At 40.1% G+C, this 24124-nt stretch overlaps 1 protein-coding gene across 1 annotated transcript; it reads left to right on the plus strand.

The window, feature by feature from the left end:
* Positions 1–23459, plus strand: LOC143279814 (putative lysosomal cobalamin transporter). Its single transcript, XM_076584006.1, has 15 exons — positions 1–136; positions 2235–2411; positions 3252–3315; positions 3729–3823; positions 4470–4537; positions 5755–5843; positions 6682–6755; positions 7183–7308; positions 8886–9103; positions 11840–11942; positions 13652–13756; positions 15401–15544; positions 17328–17397; positions 18145–18248; positions 19631–23459. Exons 1-15 carry the CDS (start codon positions 77–79, stop codon positions 19742–19744), a joined length of 1611 nt encoding a protein of 536 aa, XP_076440121.1. The 5' UTR covers positions 1–76; the 3' UTR covers positions 19745–23459.
* The last annotated feature ends 665 nt before the right edge of the window (positions 23460–24124 follow it).

Raw genomic sequence — 24124 nt, forward strand, 5'->3', positions numbered from 1 at the left:
TTTTGCTCGATTTTCAAATGGAAGGTTTTTAAACAGTGCGCCATCACAACAAAAACAACAGGAAGGATCAACGACCATGTCGATCCCAAGCGCAGTACTTGCAGCGGGCTGGATCCCGTTTGTCGTCGTTCTGGTGGTTAGTAAACCAGTAGTCCTTGTTACTGGCACATTCCTTTAACATTTTTTAACGTTCATTCAGATCAGAATTCTCTAGATGAACTCAGTCGACGATTATTATTGATTCAATGTCAGATCGTGGTCACATGATCATGGAAAGTCTTCAAAATGTATCATATCGTATCAATGTCACGGCTTTAAGGCTTCGTCAGCCTTATGCCTGTATAATGTTGAAACTTCTTAATGTTTAGGTGCAAATCAATGGAGTTTACAGACTGTCAAAGTTCTATGTTTCAGGCATCCAGAAGCATCTAAATGTTCAAATATAACAATCAAAATGGATTCATGGAATGGGTGATACATAGAACACACCAGATCAGTGACAGTGTAATGTATCTATTGCAGATTATAGATCCACAGTCAAGATCATTGTGTAGAATCAATAAAGCAAGCCAACATGATGAAGTTTTTTGCAATTCAGAATTTGACACAGCAGTGTTAATCATAATGTTTTCTTCTTCTTTCCGTTACACGACCAACACGTATACACACGAAGGGGGTTCAGACACTAGCAGGTCTGCACATATGTTGACCTGGGAGATTGGAAAAATCTTCACCCTTTACCCACCAGGCGCTGTTACAGTGATTCGAACCCGGGACCCTCAGATTGAAAGTCCAACGCTTAAACCACTTGGCTATTGCGCCCGTTTTAATCCCATGTGCCTGATGGGACACAATAGCCTAGTGGCTGGAGTGTTGGACTTTCAATCTGAGGTTCCAGGGTTCAGTCACAGCAGTATCAGATGCATTTGGGGTGGATGTTTTTCCTGTCAGTATCAGGCAAGAGAACATATATAAATGTGCAGACCTACTTATGCTAATACATGTGTTATACTGTGACTGTTACAGTGTTATCATTAATACTGTTTTACTAGTATTGCAGCCTCTAAATATATTTCCCTGCAATATCTTGATTTGAATTATGATCTGATCAGCCATACTGTAAATCTTGATGATGATGATATGGATATAAAATCTATTCTTGGTCAAAGGCCCACCTATAAGCATTTACTAACAATCTTAAATCTTAACATGGAATGATTTTCTCAACAGTCTGCCTACCAGGGTAGAGCCGACTGACAGCTGCCTTGGGGCACACATCATTCGTTTCCTGTGTCATTTAGTCAGGTTTCAGTCATATATACACACACACTCACACATATATATCACATGTATGACCTATTTTTTTAAATTTACCCTTCTGTGTAGGCAGCCATACTTCATTTTCAGGGGTGTGCATGCTGGGTATGTTCTTGTTTCCAGAACCCACCAAACATTTACATGGCTTACAAGATCTTTAATGTGCATATATTTGATCTTCTCTGTATGAATAAAATAGGTTCAGACAATAGCGGGTCTGCACATGTTTGTTAACCTGGGAGATTGGAAATCCCCACCCTTAACCTACCAGGTGAGATGAGGATGGAACTTAAGAAACCTGGGCAAGAATACACCACACCTGTCTTGTCCTTTTTAATCTTATATCTGATTTTTCTTATTCATTTTTTTAAGGTTCTGCAAACTTTGGGTGTTGTTAAATGTAATGTCCATCATCGATCATAAGTGACAACATGACAGTAAGGATCCTTGATTAGTATGCGTGTCTGATTTATAATGTAGAACTGTGATATATTACTCATTAGTTGTTAGTAAAATGATCTAAGGAACAAAATATGATGAAAAGACTATCTTAAATCGTTGAAGAGCTGTAAATCTGGACTTGGCGTTCAAGTGTTATGATATAAAATGATTAACTAATAAAGAAACTATGACTGTAAAGTGTACTTAAATATATACATGTATGATACAACCTGGATAAGTTACTCAAAAAAGTGCCTGATTCAGTAATAATGTAATGATATCATGTGTTCAGTATTGTGCTGGCTGATGAATGCATCACAGCTATTATTATTAACAAACAACAACCAGTTGCTTTTAAGTTAGTTAACTCTGGGGCCATGGGGGAGATTATTTGTTTCCTTTATGATCAGGAGTCAGGAGATGTATTTTCTTTTTGCACTAGTTCTACAGATAGCGTGGTGTTTGTGTCTTTCCAGCTGACGTTGCTGTTTTCTGCTGTCTACATCCGCTACTACATGAGCAAATATGACAAAGAGCTCTCCAGTACCCTGGCAGCCATCATTGCCTTGAGCGTTACCCTCCTCACCACAGACCTGGTTCCCGTTGACATATTTTTGGTCTCCTATATGAAGAACTCTGATGGCTCCTTCAAGGTGGGTGTTCAGATGATGGCCAGGACTAGTAGGTTTTCTTTTTTTTTTTCTTTTACTGCTGTTGCTGAATAATGTGAAGTGCAGTTCATGGTTTCTTATAATGATGAAATTACAACAAACAAAAGTGGACTAAAACAAAATAGATCAGAGTTGCAGTTTGCAATAAAGTTTTACTTATGAAAACATTTTTCTAAAAATCTAGCTGTTTGTTTTTGGCATTATGAGTCATATGATTGTATATATATATATATTTTTTTTTTTTTTTCACTTTGTCACTTTTTTGGCAATAATTTTTTTCATCACACACTTGACTTACAATTGGGATGAATTTGAGTGCAATTTTGATATATATATATATATATATATATATATATATATATATATATATATATATATATATGCGTGTGTGTTTGTGTGTGGGTGTGTTTAATTCATATTGTATTTATCCAGTTATACTGATTTTTTTTAAATGTGTCTCATTTGTAATTTGCTGAAAGATATGAATGATATCCCAACTGCATATATATATTTAACATTTTAAAAAGTAGAAATAACTAATATTAAACATTGCTTGAACATATATGTACAGGGTAATGTTAGAAGTTTTTGTTTCTGAACACTGGTGAATATGACTTCTGTTGTTTTTGTGTTTTTTTTGTTAGGTAATTATCATTGAGGTCACTGATATTTTGATGTAATTTATTTGTAGTGTGATGTATGATCTGTTCTTTCTGGGGCTTGGGAGGCTGGGAGAGGGGCAGGGGTTTATATGATACATTCAAGACAGCTGTAAGCAGAATATCGGTATATAATGACTGATGTTTGTTGATTGTGTTAAAGGACTGGGCCAACAACAGTGCTACAAGACATGATCTGGAGAACTCAGTGCTGTATGCTTACTATGGTAAGTCAGCAGTTTTTAGGTTTGCTTTGGCATGAATGATAGGATTGCAATGATCATTTTGCTTACTACAATTTAAGCCAAATAATATGTTTCTCACTGTTTCTAAACTGGGTGTTAATTCTGTACCATTGGGTATGATTAGTCCTTGTTCAGCTTAGAACTCAAAACTTGGAGATTTCACTTGGTTATAAGATGTGTGTGTGTCTGAAGATGAATGTCACATGTGTTCAGTACATGATAATACATTCGTTAGTGCTATATATATGTTGTTGTTTTTTTTGCTTTTTACATTTTTGCTACTTTAGATTGATATACTGGTTTATGTTCTTGAACATATATATATGTATATATATATTGGTTCTTTCATTCTTTGTTGTACCTTTGTAAACTGGTGTGTTTCTTCTTTTTATCAGTACTGTATGGGATCATCTGCTTCTGTTTCTTCATCCTGTTGCCATTCATGTATTTCTTCTATGAAGAAAAAGAGGAGAATTCCACATGCAAATCCGTGAGTATCAAGTTCATGCAAGTTTATATGGTACATTATGTTTTCCTATTCATTTGCCAAACTGTAATTGTACACCATCATCATGCATCTTTAGTACATATATAAATACACTACATACAGATGCAGGAGCACATATGCACACATGTACACTCACACACATGTAGGTGTGTGGACATGCATATGCACGCGCGCGCACACACACACACACACATATGCACGCACACACATGCACGCACACACGCACACATGGAAAACGTGCATATGAACATAATTAAAATGAAATGATTTAATGATACAACAATTTACCCGATTACCTTACTGCCTTTGAACCATTTTACATCCAGAATTAAAAGTAACAAATTTGTAACTAACTTGATCTGTGTTAAGGTGTGAGAAGATTTTTTTTTGTTTTTTTTGTTTTGTTTTTTGCAATAACATAATCTTTGTGAATAAGCTGAGAATAACGACAGTAGCTAAATTTTCTGAAAATGGCATTGTTTGTTCAAAAGAGACTGTGGGTATGACATGATAGTAAGGTACTTCTAGATAATGACATGTGAGACAGGCTTTTGTTGTATAAAGTCAGAAGATGTAACCATTTCTGGAATGGTGTTTAATTATTTGAAATGTGCTGTGACTGTTTCAGCGCTGCTGCTCTGCCCTGAAATACCTGATTGTATTCCTCATTATCCTTGCTGCTCTGATGCTTATTGGGTGAGTGTGTCACCATCTGGTAGAGTGTCTGTGTGTGTGAATGAAATGTAGAGAATGCGAAAAGATTCCTTGATGTAATGAATAAAGTTACACTCTGCATTCATCTTGGTCCTGGCTTGAATGGACTTTTGATATATAGCCTGACAGTATATTTGGCAGGTCCAGACATCCATAGATTCATAATCATATTTTGCAAGCATGGACTGCAGCTCCTGTGAAATTGTTTCTGTTAGTAAATAGCAGTCAATTGCGTGGGGGGGGGGGGGGGGTTGTTGTTGTTGTTGGGTTGTTGTTTTTTTTTACCCAACTGTTTAGGTATTAGTGGTCTGCTTTCAGTGCTGACATACCAGCTGTTTATGTTTTATATTCAGAAACATGTCATTTTAACTTGTATAAATGGTCTTGGGATCACTTGTTTGGTGGTTGTTGTTGTTGTTGTGGTTGTTGTTGTGGTTGTTGTTGTTGTTGTTGTTGTTGTTGTTGTGTGTGTGTGTGTGTGTGTGTGTGTGTGCTTTTTTACATTGAAGTCTTTTCACTTTCCAGAATTGCCAAGATAGATTGTACTTAAGTGTTCTTGACTATATAAACTGTACTTGTATGTCATTGTATCTACTTATACTGGGAAAGACAACATCTTCTAACTCAGGCTCTACAAACAAAACTGCATACATGTTGAAGAATGGATGAAGTAAGCTTTTTAAAAAAAATTTATCTTAAGCATACCTTGTTTGTATGCGACCTGGACTGTGTTTCTTAGTCGTGTCGAAGGTGAATAGCAAATAATATTGCTGTCTAAACTTATGGAAACACTGCAGTCTGATCTGATGTGTGATTTATATTTTTGATCAGGAAGCCTAAAGTAGCTTTGTTGATACAATATTGTTGTCCAAGTCATTTTGAACAGGCATTTAGATAAGACATGCAAAGAAAAAAAATGTGTGTTGTACTGAGCAATCTGGCCAAGAAAAGAAACTTGGTGGACTGGTAGATGGAATAGAGGAAAAAGTCCCTCTGGAACTAAACCGCAGCATGTGTGTGTGTGTGCATGTGTGTGTGTGTGTGTGGCGAAGCAAACACATGTATGATATTCATATCTTTGAAAGTACTATTTCAGTATTTGTGCTAAATGAATGGAAAGCCAGACCTGCCAGACCAGAGAGTCTCATAACCACAGTGACAGATAGTAAAGGAACAGCGGGTGTTTGTGACGTGTGCAGAGCCTTTGTGCCCACCAGGTCCCCTCCCAACGCCAACAGCACCGACTGGCAGAAGATTGAGGGTCTCTTTGAGGGTCTGGCAACCAACGGTTGGTAGAGCTGTGGTCTGAGAGAAAGTGAATAGGAGTTGTTTTTGTTTTTGGGGGGAGGGGTGGGGGGGGTTTGGTAGCTTTATGGATACAAGGATAATCTCTGTTGCTGTTTCTTGATAATGTGATAATGTCTGTCAATGCTTCATGACATGCGTTGTTTATCTGTCTGGAAGGAATGTTGATAATTTCACTTGGTCATTGATGGCAATCAGGTAAAATGTTTAGGGTTTTTTTTAATTTTCATGTTTGTTTGTTTGTTTTTTGTTTGTTTTTTGGGGTTTTTTTAACTTAAAGAAATGAAACACACACACATGCATAAACACACACACAAAAATGTGTTCACTCACATGCACTCACACATACTCTCATCACACATGCACGCACATACACATGAACCCACGCATGTGCATACACACACACGCACACACACACACACACAGACACACATATGGAAATTCTCTCTATCTCTCTCTCTCTCTCTCTCACACACACACACAACACACACACACACACACACACACACTCACAAACACACACACACACACACACACATACACACACACACACACACACACACACACACACACACACACACACACACACACACACACAAAATCCCCTTCTCAACTTCCCGACACCCCCATGTACACATGAATTTAGATTCCCATTTGACCAGTATGAAAAAATGCATAAAATCTGTATTTGTTCAACATATGCTAAATGACAATTATTGTTCCCATTCCCTGTTGTTGTTTTTTAGTTTGCTTCCCTTTAACACCCTCCTCTTTTTTTGGTTTTTATTGATGAAAGATTCACTTACCTTTCTTTTCTTCAGGAGGGGAAGATGCCATCTCTTTTGTGATCAGCGTGTTCAGCCTCATTGGGATGTTGGGCTTGGTGACATACACGGTATGTATGTGTGTAGAATGGCGATACGTTAGTGAGTTTTTGTATGTGTGCATCAGCATGTGTGTGTGTTTGTAAACTTCTTTTGGCATATTGGTTGATTGGTATGAATACCTACATAGCACCTATCCTCAGTCAGAGACCAAGCTGTAATTGCTGTACAAACACAGAGTCATTTACACAACAAACTGCCTACCTGGGTAGAGCCGACTTTAGGCACTTTTCATTTGTTTCCTTTGTCATTCAGTCAGGCATCAGTCACACACTTGCACTGTAACAAGCACACACACACACATGCATGCGTGCTTGCATGCTTACACATGTACGCATGTATTGATGCATGCCTGGTGTGGGGAGGGGGATTTGTTTGTTTGTTTTTATTGGTAGGAATGTTTGTTCCAATGATGACATCATGGTGTTGTCTGCTCAGGCCTATGGCATGTCGGCACTGCCCCTGGAGCTCCTGGCCGGAAAGAAGAGCGCCAAGAAAGAACGTCTGACTGTTCAGTCCAAGAGGCAGGATACTGAGAGCCGTCGCCAGGCCATCCGGGACAAGGTGAAGACCAGTCAGGAGAGGGGTGGGGGGAGGGGGTGGGGGGGAGGGAGAATGGAGGAGGGTGGATGGAAAGACCTGGGGCAGAACAGAGCAGCAGTGTTGAAAATACAGATTTTTTTTTCTTAAGACACATTACATATTTTGATATCCTGAGTGTGTGTAGTATTATGTGCGTGCATTTCTCTCTTTCTCTTTTGCTCTTCCATCTTTCTCTCTCTCTCTCCCTCTCTCTCTCATTCTCTCTCTCTCCCCCTCTCATTCTCTGTCTCCCCCTCTCTCTCTCATTCTCTGTCTCTCCCCTCTCTCTCTCATTCTCTATCTCTGTTTTCTCATCACTTTTCCTGTGTCTGGTTTGAAGTGTGTTTATTTATCATTTCGTCTGCTCCGCATAGGCGGATAGTAGTTTGCACAGGACAGGAATGTCAGACCCCTGCCGGAGTCTGCACTAGTTGGGTCACGGTAAGTATGTTATTTAAACGTAATTTTAGATAGAAAATTTCCTTTCAACCTTCATCCAGGACAAACTGTCACTTGTGTTTACATAATTTGAATACTGTTTTTGTAGAAAATCTAGCAGTAGTAAGTCCGATTTTTTTTTCTATTTGGCAGAGTAAGAGAGTAATATTTTAAAGATCTGAATTAATAGCAATTTTATGAAATGAGAGATTATATTGAGTATCAGCGCATTTCATTTTGTTTTTGTTTTTTTAAGACTTGAGTGATTATGATTTGCAATAGAGTGTCTTGCAGTCACTACTTTTCATCATCTAGGTAAATGCATTGATCTGTCTTGACAATGACAGCATTATTTCTTTATTGTGTCTTATTTTATCGTATATGATATTTTACTGAAATATATATTCCCTACAAGGTTTCAGCCTGACACCTTCATAATGACAGGTAGCATGGTTGGCATGCTGTTGTTTCTGGTGTGTTCTGTCGTGTGTGTGTGTGTGTGAAGGATGAGAGGTTAGGGGAGGTAAGGTGATTGGGTGTGTATGTATGTGAGTGAATGGGTATACATGTTGCAGGAAAGGAATGTTGGCTTTTATTATATTTCAGTCTGAATGACGTGTGGTTTTCTTAACCTGTTGAAATTAGTTTTATTAATTAAGCTATCGTGATTTGCATATTTTAAGAAATGGTCATATTCTAAAAGTTATTGCACTTTATTATACATGTCACTCTTTCACCATCATTGGCGACTTTTGCCTGCTGGACAGTTCACCACCATTGACAACTTAAGTGGACATTGAGAAGTCATGTTGAACGGATCGTTTTTCAGATTGTAACAAAGCTTGACAGTTGCAGCCAGCTTTCCCAAGCGATAGGAAATATGACTAACTTTCCCCCTTGACCACGTTTGAAGTGGACCTGTGTTGCTTTGACAAAAAACAAATCTTGTCACTGAGAGCATAGAATCTGGAATATTTGGCACTGGGGAATGTTTTTCACATAGATACTGCGTAGCAAAAGAGGTAGATGTGAACATGTGCTCAGGACAAAAGTCAAATTTCTGTGAGTTCACGGACAGTGTTACGTGTTATCTCATCGGACCATATTTCATCTGTCCACAGTACGGCATTGGCAGCAGCACATCAGCCCGAGGCCGTCGCCGTGACGCCAATCTGGAGGAAGAGGAGCGTCAGCTGGTGCGCCAGGAGCGCCACCTGGAGGCGAAGGAGAAGAGCTGGTGCCAGAAGTGTCTGATGCTGCTGCGACCTTTTGAGCTGGTGCTGGGCTTGGTGTTCTTACTGCTGGCCCTCCTTGTCTTCATCTCCCTGCTCCTGACCAAGTGAGCACCCACAGATTATCTGTCTGTTCAGATGAGACTTTGTGAGGGCTTTTTATCATATGTCCCTTCTCCCTGTTCCTCACAAAGTGAGCACCAACTGATTGTGTCCTGTTCTGATGAGAGTTTGTGAGGACTCTTTATCATATCTTTTTGTGGGGGCTGTTTATCATATCTTTGTGTGAAGGCTGTTTGTCTTATCTTTGTGTGGGGGCTGTTTGTCATATCTTTTTATGAGGGCTGTTTATCATATCTTTATCGCCCAGTTCCTTATAAAGTGAGCACCAGCTGACTGTCCCGTTCTGGTGAGAGTTTGTGAGGACTGTTCATCATCTCTCTACCTTCTCCCTGTTCCTCACAAAGTGAGCACCAGCTGACTGTCCTGTTCTGGTGAGAGTTTGTGAGGGCTGTTCATCATCTCTCTACCTTCTCCCTGTTCCTCACAAAGTGAGCACCAGCTGACTGTCCTGTTCTGGTGAGAGTTTGTGAGGGCTGTTCATCATCTCTCTACCTTCTCCCTGTTCCTCACAAAGTGAGCACCAACTGATTGTGTCCTGTGTTGGTGAGAGTTTGTGAGGACTGTTCATCATCTCTCCCTTCTCCCTGTTCCTCACAAAGTGAGCACCAACTGATTGTGTCCTGTGTTGGTGAGAGTTTGTGAGGGCTGTTCATCATCTCTCAACCTTCTCCCTCCCTTCTCCCTGTTCCTCACAAAGTGAGCACCAACTGATTGTGTCCTGTGTTGGTGAGAGTTTGTGAGGGCTGTTCATCATCTCTCTACCTTCTCCCTGTTCCTCACAAAGTGAGCACCAACTGATTGTCCTGTTCTGGTGAGAGTTTGTGAGGACTGTTCATCATCTCTCTACCTTCTCCCTGTTCCTCACAAAGTGAGCACCAGCTGACTGTCCTGTTCTGGTGAGAGTGTGTGAGGACTGTTCATCATCTCTCTACCTTCTCCCTGTTCCTCACAATGTGAGCACCAACTGACTGTCCTGTTCTGGTGAGAGTTTGTGAGGACTGTTCATCATCTCTCTACCTTCTCCCTGTTCCTCACAAAGTGAGCACCAGCTGACTGTCCTGTTCTGGTGAGAGTTTGTGAGGGCTGTTCATCATCTCTCTACCTTCTCCCTGTTCCTCACAAAGTGAGCACCAACTGATTGTCCTGTTCTGGTGAGAGTTTGTGAGGACTGTTCATCATCTCTCTACCTTCTCCCTGTTCCTCACAAAGTGAGCACCAACTGATTGTCCTGTTCTGGTGAGAGTTTGTGAGGACTGTTCATCATCTCTCTACCTTCTCCCTGTTCCTCACAAAGTGAGCACCAACTGATTGTGTCCTGTGTTGGTGAGAGTTTGTAAGGACTGTTTGTGATATCTTTTTGTGAGGGCTGTTTATCATATCTTTATCTCCCTCTTCCTTATAAAGTGAGCACCAGCTGATTGTCCTGTTCTGGTGAGAGTTTGTGAGGACTGTTTATCATATCTTTTTGTAAGGGCCGTTTATCATGTTTTTTTGTGAGGGTTGTTTGTCAAATTTATTTGTGGGGGCTGGTTATCATATCTTCATCTCCCTGCTCCTTACAAAGTGAGCACAAACTGATTGTCCTGTTCTGGTGAGAGTTTGTGAGGGCTGTTCATCATGTCTTCATCTTCTGGCTTCTCACAGAGCGAGGACCGACTGATATGATAATCTGTCCTGTTCAGATAGAGTTTGTTTGGACCGTTTATCATATTGAATTCACAGTTTAACGTTTAATGTTTTGAGGAAGTCTTCCGTATTATTGCTGAATTTGTTTATAGCCTTTTCCATGAGCAGGTTCAGTATTCCTGGTTAAGAACCTGATAATGATGGATTGGACTTTGGGTCTGAAAGTTTGCTTGTTTCTGTCTGTAGTGTGTGTGTGTGTGTGTGTGTGTGTGCGTGCATGTATGTGTGTGTGTGTTTTGTTATTTTTTTCATTGTGAGCAAGTCAAAGAGTGAAGATGTTACACAGGGAGAGCAGATAAGTTGTAAACTAAAGTGCAGAAAGGGGGCTGTTCATATATACACATTTTTATTTATACATTTATGCATGTGCTAGAACTATATCTCTCCCATGCTTTCAGTAGACAGGAGGAGAATGGTAGAAGTTGTTACTCTCCATGGATTTTTTTTAAGCTTACAGTTTACACAATGCGCGGTTTCTGAGAGAAAGGGTGGGTAAAGTCTGTCAGTCAAGTGTCAATGTTTGATTATATTTCAGAACTTACGTTTGATGAGAGAAAATATTTTTCACATGCCAGATATTTTCAGGTCAATTGCAACAGTCACAAATTATGGGCTAAAGTGGGAAGGCATTATAATATTCCACAGAATTGCACACTTAATTGTTCACCAGTTAGACCTGACTGTTACGCTGTCTGTTGCTCATTTGATACGGAAAGAATATGCTCAGTAGACTTCTAAGGTGGGTTTTTTTTTTCTTTTTTTTCTACGGTTTTATATTACTTGTCGAATGAATATGTTCACACAGTTAATTCCGCAACAGGAAGTCAAATTCTTAAAAATGTTTGAATAAGGAAAAGAAAGGCTTTTCCATTGTTGCCATTGTGTACTGAATTGTGGAAAAAAAAAACTTTTTCATTTCTCTCTCAGAGGACTGAGAAGAACCCTTTCATTCCATGCAATTCTTATTGTTCTGTTGCTCTGTTCTGACATGGGCATTAGATCAATTTGCTTCTTGTTTCTTTCATTCTAAACAGCATTGACAAAGCCATGCACAGCCTTGGCTACAAGTATGGCTATGCACTGCCAACACGTCACCTTCCAAATCCCATCGACATTGTGCTGGTCTTCTGTCAGAAGGTGAGATCAGTTTCCCTGTCAAACTACTTGTTTGTAAGTATCACGGACTTTTGCTGTTGTAGATTTAGGATCAAAACAAGAGAAAAAGTAGAATATATGAAAAAGAATTTGTGTTGGTTCTAAAAAGGAAAAAAAGAAGTCTTCTTGAAATTATTAAAAAAAGTAAATTATCTTCTCTCTGTCTCTCTCTGTCTCTCTTTCAGTCTCTATCTGTCTGTCTGTCTCTCTCTCTCTTTCTTCTGCTCATGCTCTGTTTACTGGGTAGTAAGATGGAGATCTTCATTGCAGCAGGAGAGTAGCTTTATGAAGATGGATATATTTTCCATTCCTCCTATTTCTGTTTCTCACAAGAGGATGGTGTACCAATTCATAGCGAACTATAAAGCAAAAAAAAAAAAAGAAAAAAGAAAAATTATTTGGCCATCACAAGCTGCAGGCAGTGTGTTAGTTAATGTTTGTGGTTGATGTAGTACTGAGTCACCTCAGGCCCCACCCCAGCACGCAGACAGGTGGAGTGATGGCCTAGAGGTAACGCATCCACTTAGGAAGCGAGAGAATCTGAGCACGCTCGTTCAAATCACGGCTCAGCCACTGATATTTTCTCCCCCTCCACTAGACCTTGAGTGGTGGTCTGGACGCTAGTCATTCGGATGAGACGATAAACCGAGGTCCCGTGTGCAGCATGCACTTAGCGCACGTAAAAGAACCCACGGCAACAAAAGGGTTGTTCCTGGCAAAATTCTGTTGAAAAAGCCACTTCGATAGGAAAAAACAAATAAAACTGCACGCAGGAAAAAATACAAAAAAAAAGGGAAAAAAAAGGGTGCCACTGTAGTGTAGCGACGCGCTCTCTCTGGGGAGAGCAGCCCGAATTTCACACAGAAATCTGTTGTGATAAAAAGAAATACAAATACAAATACAAAATACAGATGATAAGCCTTGTTATACAGCTGATGTTTTTCAGCATGTCGGCCTGTTTATTGGGTCTGTTTGCCCCTCTGTCCCCCCTGATCCCCTTCCCCTCCTTTTTTTTTTTTAATTTTTTTTTTTTTTATACAGTAGATGTGTAGCATATACAGATCAGTCTGCATGCTGTGACACCACCTCCTGGAAACAAATTTATTTTCAGCTGTCAGTGAAATCTATGGCTGCTGCAATTATTTTGTGTAGCCATATGTCTGTAAAAGGAATGGGACATAGCAGTTTTTTGGGTTTTTTTTTTTTTTTTTTTTTTTTTGCTGCCCCATCATCTGCACCGTTTCAGCGGCATTACTCCCACGCCGCTCATTTAGATTCCCCCATACACGGCCACACCCGGGTTCGTCCGTCGCAGTTCCAGCGTCGGCAGTCCACAGGGAGCCATCGATGTTAGTCGCCAGGAGGCCACACACCAGAGGAGACCCTGCACTGCTGCTGAGTCACTTCGGTGGTGTTCAGTGGTGCCTGATTCTGTGAAAGTAAAAAAAATCACAAAACAGGACTTTTATTTTTCTTCCTGTGATTTTTTTTTTTTTTTTTTTTTTTTTTTTTTTTTAACATCAAGATTGATCATCTCCCTTCTCTTCAAAGCTCCGCATCATTTTTGCAAGTCATGTATATTGATGTGTTTGTTATTTATTATTTGTTCAGTTATGTTTATTCGGTTGATTGATCAGTCTGTACAGTGAGGTACTGATTATCTGAGGTGCTGATTAGCTGAGGGCTTTCAGGTGTTCCCCCTGGACTACATCCTGATGACAGGTGTGATCGTCTACTTTGTCCTGTGCTCCATGACTGGTGTGCGCAGCATCGGCATCTGGTTCCTCTGGATCAGGGTCAGTGCTCAGTCGTCTGCAGCGTCTTCTGTCTGTCTGTCTGTCTGTCTGTCTGTCTGGTACCTCTGAATCAGGGTCAGTGCTCCGTCCTCTGCAGCGTCTTCTGTCTGTCTGTCTGTCTGTCTGTCTGTCTGGTACCTCTGAATCAGGGTCAGTGCTCAGTCCTCTCCAGCGTCTTCTGTCTGTCTGTCTGTCTGTCTGGTACCTCTGATCAGGGTCAGTGCTCCGTCCTCTGCAGCGTCTTCTGTCTGTCTGTCTGTCTGTCTGGTACCTCTGAATCAGGGTCAGTGCTCTGTCGTCTCCAGCGTCTTCTGTCTGTCTGTCTGTCTGTCTGTCTGGTACCTCTGAATCAGGGTCAGTGCTCTGTCGTCTCCAGCGTCTTCTGTCTGTCTGTCTGTCTGTCTGTCTGGTACCTCTGAATCAGGGTCAGTGCTCTGTCGTCTCCAGCGTCTTCTGTCTGTCTGTCTGTCTGTCTGTCTGGTACCTCTGAATCAGGGTCAGTGCTCCGTCCTCTGCAGCGTCTTCTGTCTGTCTGTCTGTCTGGTACCTCTGAATCAGGGTCAGTGCTCCGTCCTCTGCAGCGTCTTCTGTCTGTCTGTCTGTCTGTCTGTCTGGTACCTCTGAATCAGGGTCAGTGCTCCGTCCTCTGCAGCGTCTTCTGTCTGTCTGTCTGTCTGTCTGTCTGGTACCTCTGAATCAGGGTCAGTGCTCAGTCCTCTGCAGCGTCTTCTGTCTGTCTGTCTGTCTGTCTGTCTGTCTGGTACCTCTGGATCAGGGTCAGTGCTCAGTCCTCTGCAGCGTCTTCTGTCTGTCTGTCTGTCTGTCTGTCTGTCTGGTACCTCTGAATCAGGGTCAGTGCTCAGTCCTCTGCAGCGTCTTCTGTCTGTCTGTCTGTCTGTCTGGTACCTCTGAATCAGGGTCAGTGCTCAGTCCTCTGCAGCGTCTTCTGTCTGTCTGTCTGTCTGTCTGGTACCTCTGAATCAGGGTCAGTGCTCAGTCCTCTGCAGCGTCTTCTGTCTGTCTGTCTGTCTGTCTGTCTGGTACCTCTGAATCAGGGTCAGTGCTCAGTCCTCTGCAGCGTCTTCTGTCTGTCTGTCTGTCTGTCTGTCTGGTACCTCTGAATCAGGGTCAGTGCTCCGTCCTCTGCAGCGTCTCTGTCTGTCTGTCTGTCTGTCTGTCTGGTACCTCTGAATCAGGGTCAGTGCTCCGTCCTCTCCAGCGTCTGTCTGTCTGTCTGGTACTTCTGGACCACAATCAGTGAATAGTCCTCAACACAGTCTGTCTGAATGTCTGTCTGCCTTCTCTGGATTAGAGTCCGTGAGCAGTCCTGTTCCATTCTCTGTCTGTATGTCTGTCTCACACACACACACACACACACACACACACACACACACTCTCTCTCTCTCTCTCTCTCTCTCTCTCTCTCTCTCTCTCACCTCAGACATTGTTTCATTCTTTTATTTACACTCTTCACAATGATTCTTCATAGAGTGAAGGGAGAGAAGGAGAAGAAAAAGAAATGATCTTGTTTTCTCCATCATTGTCATGGTATTGTTTCTGAGCACATATTTCTGTGTCTTGACGGTGACATGTGTCAAACAGTGGGCTGTGCTGTGTGTGTGTGTGTGTGTGTGTGTGTGACAGATGTACAAGGTGCGGCCGGGTCGCACTGTGCCCCAGGGCCTGCTGATGTTCTGCATGATCCTCATGTTCCTGGTGATGGCCATCAACATCATCCTGTACGAGCTGACCCCCCAGTACTCCTCCTTTGGGTCCCAGCACTACCTGGTATGACGTTGATTCCCGCTCTCACTCTTTCTCCCTAGTTGGACTGGAAAATCAAACTGAGCTTCTCGTCATTCGGATGAGACGACAAACCAAACTCCCATATGTAGCACGTACTTAGCACACTGAAAAAGAACGCTTGGCAACATAAATGTTATCCTCTGGCAAAATTCTGTAGAATTAGGTGAGGTACACAAATGCATGCACTCAAGGCCTTACAAGTGCATTGGATTATGCTGCTGTCAGGCATCAGCCCAGGATAATACGGATTTGCCTGAGTGCATGATGATGCCTCCTTGAGAAAACTCGAACTGAAACATCAGTGCAATCATGCCAAGGGTCCAGATTTTATCACGACCAATTGCTGATTCAGCAAGCATTTGGATTGTTCTCAAGAGTTGACCGGCGCAATAGCCGAGTGGTTAAAGCATTGGATTGTCAATCTGAAGGTCCCGGGTTCAAATCACGGTGATGGCGCCTGGTGGGTAAAGGGTGGAGATTTTTACGATCTCCCAGGTCAACATATGTGCAGACCTGCTAGTGCCTGAACCCTCTTCCTGTGTATATGCAAGCAGAAGATCAAATACGCACGTTAAAGATCCTGTAATCCATGTCAACGTTTGGTGGGTTATGGAAACAAGAACATACCCAGCGTGCACACCCCTGAAAACGGAGTATGGCTGCCTACATGGCAGGGTAAAAACGGTCATACACGTAAAAGCCCACTCGTGTGCATACGAGCGAACGCAGAAGAAGAAAGAAGTTCTCAAGAGTTCATTTTCCAATTATCTATAGTCATCTGCTGCATTTCGTGTTTTTTTAAACTGCTTGGTTGTTCCATGACGCACATGGTGCACTGAGTGCAGGTAGGGGTAGTGAGTTACACTTCTAATACAAGTCCGAGAAATGCAAACAGCACCAAGAAGACTCTGGACAGTGCAAAAAGGTCTGATCAGTAAATGACAACAAGGTCTTTTGAATTTGACTTTGCTGCTAGTAAATGTTGTGTGTAAGTGTTATTTGTAAATGTATGTAAGTTTGTCGATGCAGATGTGGGTCTGAGTCTTCATACAAAATTAAAAATGTTCCTTTATGTTCAGAACTGTTCCTAAAAAGAGTTCAGAGGGGTTAACATCAGTGTTTTTGAGTTAGCATAAACTGAAGAAAGAAGCAAAAGCACCACTCTGTATGAAATCTGTATAGTTACAGATTTTGACAGTTAAAATAAGACAGAAAAGCTCTAAATGGTATGGGATCTGAGTATATCTACATGTGCAGGTGATTAAATTCAGAGAAGCAAAAGCATTAAATTCAAAGAAGCAAAAGCTCTACTTGGTTTGAAACAATGCGCTGTGGTCAGTGAAATGAAGACACAAAGCAAAATGTGTGAAAGACAAACATGCACTGCGCATAATAATTTGCAATATTACAATGAGTGGCATAACAAGTGGAGTGATAGTATAAAGGAAATGCACTGAAGTGCAAACCAACTAAATTTGTTTGGAGTGCTTTCCTTTTCAGCTGGGAAGACTATCAAAGTGCTTTGAGTATGACTTCATGGACAGTGTCCACTGAATACCTCTGGAATATGTTTTTACAATAGTGCTTCTTGTTCATGCTGATGCTCCTTTTTTTTCTTTTTCTTTTTTTTTTCGCCACAAAAATGTTTAATACTAGCTATAATGAAATGGTACTGATTGTCAGAATTCAACTTTTCCCCACATTTTTATGTTCCTGTTCCCATGGGTATATGATACTGTACCCTGTTCTCTTTTGTTCCTGTCAGAAAAACGTCACTGGCACAGGCAATGTTACCAAGACATCTCTGGAACCCTGCACCACTGAAGTGTCTGCAGGTAACATGGCTTATCTGAACTGGTTTCATCTTGCAGTGTTTTATCAGAAACTGCATGCCCTTTTGAAATAAAATTTAAAAAACCTGTAATTTTATTTTTTAGTGAATCTGAAAGTTGAAAATCTTTGGTGCTGAATCTGTTTAGTTTCTTCCTGAATTTTGTGATTCTCAAACACTAAATGCATGATTGAAATGAACCTTTCAAAACTAGCATGATTATTGATTGTTGATTGATATAACCATCAGAACTAGCATAATTATTGATTGATATAACCAATATTCACAATAGTCCACCTTGAAAGATGTCTTGTAAATTTGTCTTTTGTTTCCAGGATGGTATGCATTTATATGCATGATTATTTTCATTTGAAAAAATAAAAGAAGAAAAAAGAAAATTATTGTACATACTATTTTTCTCAGTTGAAAGATATAAAGATTTACAATTAATTATTAAGAACTGGTTCTGGATGTGTTTCTTGTATTTTTTATGGGACAATTTCTTTCAAATTAAATCCATTTTAAAAATCGGATTCCGAAAAGCCAACAGCTTTTATTCTTTAAAATCAAATTCATTCTGAAAAAAGAAAAAAAACGTTTTCCAAAAAGCAACAGCTTTGAAACAGTCATATATTTCATGTTTTAAGGATTAAATCTGTCCAGATCCGCCTAGCGTTTCACTCAGACATGCTTATTCCTCTTGAAGAATTCGTTGAATGAAAGGGAAGTACTTATGTTTGTGGTGTGACAGACGAATGCACGATCACCCGCATGGCTCTTCTCCTGACCCGTTTCTTCTACAAGATGTGGTTCTTTGGGGCAGCCTACTACTTCCTTACCTGGGGCTTTCTTGGGGTGAGGGCTTCACCATTTTACTTGTCACATGTCTTGTCACAGGATAGAGGAGAATAATTGTTGGCCTGGCTACAGGGTAGGAAGCATATATAAAGTGCATTCTTTTTTTCTTTTCTTTTTTTTTTTTTTTTTGCACTTTCTTACTGACATGCACATATGGACACACACACACACACACACACACACACACACACACACACATATATACATACATACATACATATTTCATTCAAGCTTTTTTTTTTAAGACAGTGTATACTTCTGGGAAGAAACAAAAAAGAGTAAAGAACAAATGCAAAATCAAAAATATGTATATTGTAATTATTTTTAACAATTTTTGGGGGGCATGATCTTTTTGTTTTGTTTTTAATCATATTAGTGCTATTACAGGACAGCAGAAATGTATGTTTTTTATGACTTTGTTGCACAGACACATACTGTTGATGTGAAAATCTGTGTGTAGTTCATGCTGATTGTGTCATGAGCATCACTGTGTGTGCAGTTCATGCTGATTGAGTCATAAGCATCACTGTGTAGTTCATGCTGAATGTGTCATAAACGTCACTGTGCAGTTCATGCTGAATGTGTCATAAGTGTCACTGTGTGTGCAGTTCATGCTGAATGTGTCATAAGCATCACTGTGTGTGCAATTCATGCTGAATGTGTCATAAGCGTCACTGTGTGCAGTTCATGCTGAATGTGTCATAAGTGTCACTGTGTGTGTGCAATTCATGCTGAATGTGTCATAAGCATCACTGTGTGTGCAATTCATGCTGAATGTGTCATAAGCGTCACTGTGTGCAGTTCATGCTGAATGTGTCATAAGCATCACTGTGTGCAGTTCATGCTGAATGTGTCACAAGCATACTGTGTGTGTGTGTGTGTGTGCAGTTCATGCTGAATGTGTCATTGTGTGTGTGTGTGTGCAGTTCATGCTGAATGTGTCATAAGCATCACTGTGTGTGCTTTTCATGCTGAATGTGTCATAAATGTCAGTGTGTGTGCAGTTCATGCTGAATGTTTCATAATCATCACTGTGTGTGCTTTTCATGCTGAATGTGTCATAAGTGTCATTGTGTGTGTGTGTGCAGTTCATGCTGAATGTGTCATAATCATCACTGTGTGTGCTTTTCATGCTGAATGTGTCATAAGTGTCATTGTGTGTGTGTGTGTGTGTGTGTGTGCTTTTCATGCTGAATGTGTCATAATCATCACTGTGTGTGCTTTTCATGCTGAATGTGTCATAAGTGTCAGTGTGTGTGCTTTTCATGCTGAATGTGTCATAAGCGTCACTGTGTGTGCTTTTCATGCTGAATGTGTCATAAGAGTCACTGTGTGTGCAGTCCATGCTGAATGTGTCATAAGTGTTACTGTGTGTGCAGTTGATGCTGATTGGTTTCATCGTGGCGGTGGTCCGTGGCCGACGTTCGGCCATTCAAGGGGAGGTGGACAAAGATGACTTTGAGGAGAGTGATGATGAACTGATTCACGCCTAGTGGCAGTCTCTGGATGATGACCACGCTTTGAACCTTGGACCATCTGTGGATCAGAAAATGTTGACCGTAATAATGAGCTTGATGCTCATGACTGGTTTCCAGAGATGGATGATAAGCTGAGCGATGCTTGTAGATCCTCTCTGAGCTTTGGGCTTTGCAAAGCAGTGATGTGCTTATTTAAATTTGCTAATCATACCTGATTCTGACAAAAAAATAATGTTGGTAAATATGTGTTTTGTTGCTCTTTAAGTTGTGCTTTATTGTTTGTGCACTTTTTTTTTTATTGATTTCCTCAGAATGTGTGTGTGTGTGTGTGTGCGTGTGTGTTTGTAAGTGCCCTCGGGAATCTTGTGTGTCATTTGTTTGTCAGTGTTCTGGGGGGAAATTCAGACCAAAAAAAAAAAAAAATCATGTCTGCCACAGGTACTTTTCTTCCTGTGTTTTTTTTGTGGGAAGGACATTTCTTTTGTAATATTTCTGAACCTAAGTTTGTTATTTGTGCCTTCACTTTCAATATGTGTGCATGTTTGTTTAATGATATTTGTCACCTTAGCTTTGGAAGTTTGATTTCTTTTTGTTAAATCCTTTTGATAACAGATGACATACTTTCAGTGCTCATTTCATGATTTTTTGCAAACCAGGCAAGACCCTCTTAAAGTTAATCAAAACTTTCCTTTTTTTAATAATAGAAAGTAGCAACAACAACAACAACAAAAACAACTAACAAACGAACAAAACCAGAAAGATGTTTTCTGAGACTGCTGAATAGCAAAGAACCATCTGCTGAGTCTGGTTTTAATTAACTATCACAACGCCCAGTTGAAAGGTCTTGAAAGAAGCTCAGCAACCTTTGGCTGTTAGTATTTAATTACATTTATGTGTAGTTTTTGTTTGAATACACTTTTCCTTCTGAACAGAATTGTTTCCTTGAATTACCTTTTCATTTTCATTCACACAGTTTGAACTTACTTCAAAAAATAAAATAAAAAGACTTTTGAATGGTGTTAGTTGCCAGTGATAGTTACTGCAACACTCTGCAAGAAGTTAGCATTGTGTTTTAACAAATAACTGGGATGAAACAGTGTTTTTGTTGCTTTTTTTCCCTTTCTCTCTGTGTATGTACAAGACCTGGTCTGTGTTGTCAGTGTTCTGTATTTCTTGTGTTTAATTTTCTGTCACATTCAAGAATGAATTCTGTACTGTATTATGTTATTATGATCAGCGTTTGTGTCGTCATCAGTTGATGTCCTCTTTAGATGTCTCCCCTGTTTCATGCAGCATCTATGATGCTTTCCCAGAAAGTCCTCCATCATCTGTTTCCTTGTTGAGATTTGTGGTTTGTCTGCACTCTGCACACAGGTGCATTTAATGACATTTGGACTGTGATTTATTCTTGTATTGGATGTTGTACTTCTGTCAGTCAACAAAGCCGTCTGGTCTGCACATGCTGGGTGTCAACATTAAATGGATTTTGTGTATTTGCCTGTATGATATCGGTATCTGCTTCAGTGTTGTTGTACTCTGTGTCTTTGCTTCCCCTCATATCTGCTTAGCATTCATGGGCAGCCCTCCGCGTACTGGAATCATGTTTTGCTTCCAAATGTTTGCTGATTACATGCGCTGTTAAGAAATCTCAGTGCATGTTCTAAAGGTAGATTTTTCACAACATATTTTGCATGTCTTTCAAGACAAAACAGCAGTGGCAATGGAGAGAAAGTTCTTGTTTCACAAAGCATCATGATGGCAAAAACAAGACAAAAAATTGATTTGTTTGAGAAACAGAAAGCAGGTATTGTGAAAAGGGGAAAGAAGGAGAAGGAGCTGCCAACATCTGTGCATTCTCCTCACTCTGTCGTTGTTCTGACTATGCTGCAGATGTACACATGAATAACAACAACAGATGGAGGCAGACACACAGTCTGGGCTGTCTTTGTTCATTGATGGTGTTTTCTTCTTCTTCTTTTTACTCTTCCTTTACTAAGGACTACATATACAGTCCAATCTTTCACAATGCTTATTTACAAAGGGCCGTATATATGGTCTGAGATTTGGAATGTTTTTTTTCCATCTGTTATAGAACCTCATGTACAAAACTAATTGTTATAGGTGGCTCCTATATTCTAATCATAGTGTTGGTGCATTGTTATTTACGCTTTGTTATTCATTAGTTCATGAGCAGATGCCTTGTTTTGCACCAACTCACCAGCTTTGTTTACCACATGTGCGGCAACATGGCATTGCCAGTAACTTCATCAGGCACTCACAGTGAAAAACTTTCCACTGAAGTACAACAGTATTATTTTCACATCAGTAATGAAATTCTGGCATATGATGGTTTCAGCGCACAAAACTAGTTTGTGTGAAATTTTAGGGGGGCCTGAAAAATCTGTTCTTACTATCGTAGGATTTGTACCAACCATATTTTTGCACGACTCTCAGAATATGGGATTATTCCGCATGTATACTGTACCAACAAATGTATGATAATATGATGGTCAAATGACAGATTCCCAGGATCATTAGAAGAAGGTCCTTGATGACAAACTGTCTAGTGGCTGTGCAGGCCACACTTCTGTATATAACATTTTGATCTCATTTTCATTTCAGTACTTTTTGGAGTTACTTGTTAACAGTGTCACTAATTTTTGTTGTTATTGTTGTTGTTGTTTTTTTACATTAAATGATTTATAAAAGGTGGATAAGCAAATGTGTGTGGTCCAGCATGTAGCCTTAAATACTACAAAGAAATAAATATGGGAATGTTGAAATACAGGGTTAACTCTTTCACCACCAAGCTCGCATTTATGCACAGGAGTGATAGAGGACCCATGTCACTGAAAGGTGACCATTTATTGGTCTGTTATCCATGAACCTACTGCTCTTAATGTTTGGTGGTAGGATAGGCCATATTTTCAATACATCGCAGGGGGAATTCCCAGCTATTCTTAGCCACTGTCTTTTCTGTGTTTATACCACAAGGGAATTTTGTACTCAAAATTGACTGGTGGTGAAAGGGTTAAACTGCATTGAGAATGCTTTTTTTTTTAAGTTTTGGTTTTAAGTTATTTTCTTTATCATTGTATTTCTTGGACTTTTGGTTGTGGTTTTTTGTCCTTTTGTATAATATCCACAGCATAATAAGTCAGATTTGTATTGCTCCAGCATAGTGTCTTGGTATTTTTCCTGTTTATAAAGTTTTCATGCACTGCAGTTTTTTTTCTGGAAGTTTTGGTTAATCTGTTAGATCACATCAGGATTATGGAGGAAGATACATGAGCATGGAAGTCAATTTAAAGAAACATTGTCACACACACACACACACACACACACACGCGCGCGCACGCACACACACACACACACACACACACACATATGGGCTTGCACACACTGAATTGGCTTCACATTTAAATCAATGAAACATTTAGATAAGTTGTTGCCAGTTCTTCATTGAACCATAGACAGTCAAAACAGGTTAACAATAATAACAGTAATGTTGTAGCATTTCTGTAAAGCACTCTTCTTGTTAAGTTGAGATGAGTACAATTTGATCATCTGTCTGTAAGAGAGGGAAAACAGCTGGTTATAATACCATTTGATCAGCCATTTAAGTACTGACCTGGAAAGGTGTATGTTAGCAGGCTGTAAATCTCTCATGCTCTTGCTGCTCTCTCCTTCCCTAATAAAAATGTCACGCTTGTGGTGATTGTTAACAGTTTGTTTTTATTCTTTTTTTCTTTATGAATAAAGTGTATGTTGCCAATCTCTCTCTGTACGCCATTTCCTCTCTGTGTCTCATTTTCCTTAAAAAGAAAATCAAGGTCTCCAAGACAGCAAGAAAAGCAAGGCCTTCAAGAATCATGTGTTAGCATCAAATAATACAAGATAAAGGAATTGTAGTGCTGGAGGGGAAAAAAAATGGTAGAGTGCACCATTCTGTTGTACCTACAAGCGCTGACTATCAAGTGATGACCTTGACCTTTGGCCTCTTGCCTTTATTGGCTGGTAAAGTCTTGATGATATTTACAGCTACTTTCCTACTAAGTTTGATTCCTCGTCCATTTGTGGTAGCTGAGAAAATGCCAATGTTAAATGTTTACCAAACACATGAACACACACATACACACACGCATGTGCATGCCTGCACACACACACACACACACACACACACACACACACACACAACACCAAAGCAAGGTGATTCTGTGTTCATTTTTTGTGTGTTTATTTACAAGCTGCCTCTCTCTCTCTCTCTTTCTCTCTCTCTCACTCTCTCACTCATTGAAATTTCTCTATGATTTTAAACCTGAAAATTTTATCTTCTGCATACATGTACACACACACATCAGAATAAGGCACTAGCAGGTTTGTAAATATTTTGCC

The sequence above is a fragment of the Babylonia areolata genome, chromosome 3 (genome assembly GCF_041734735.1).
Source record: "Babylonia areolata isolate BAREFJ2019XMU chromosome 3, ASM4173473v1, whole genome shotgun sequence".
Taxonomy (NCBI): domain Eukaryota; kingdom Metazoa; phylum Mollusca; class Gastropoda; order Neogastropoda; family Buccinidae; genus Babylonia; species Babylonia areolata.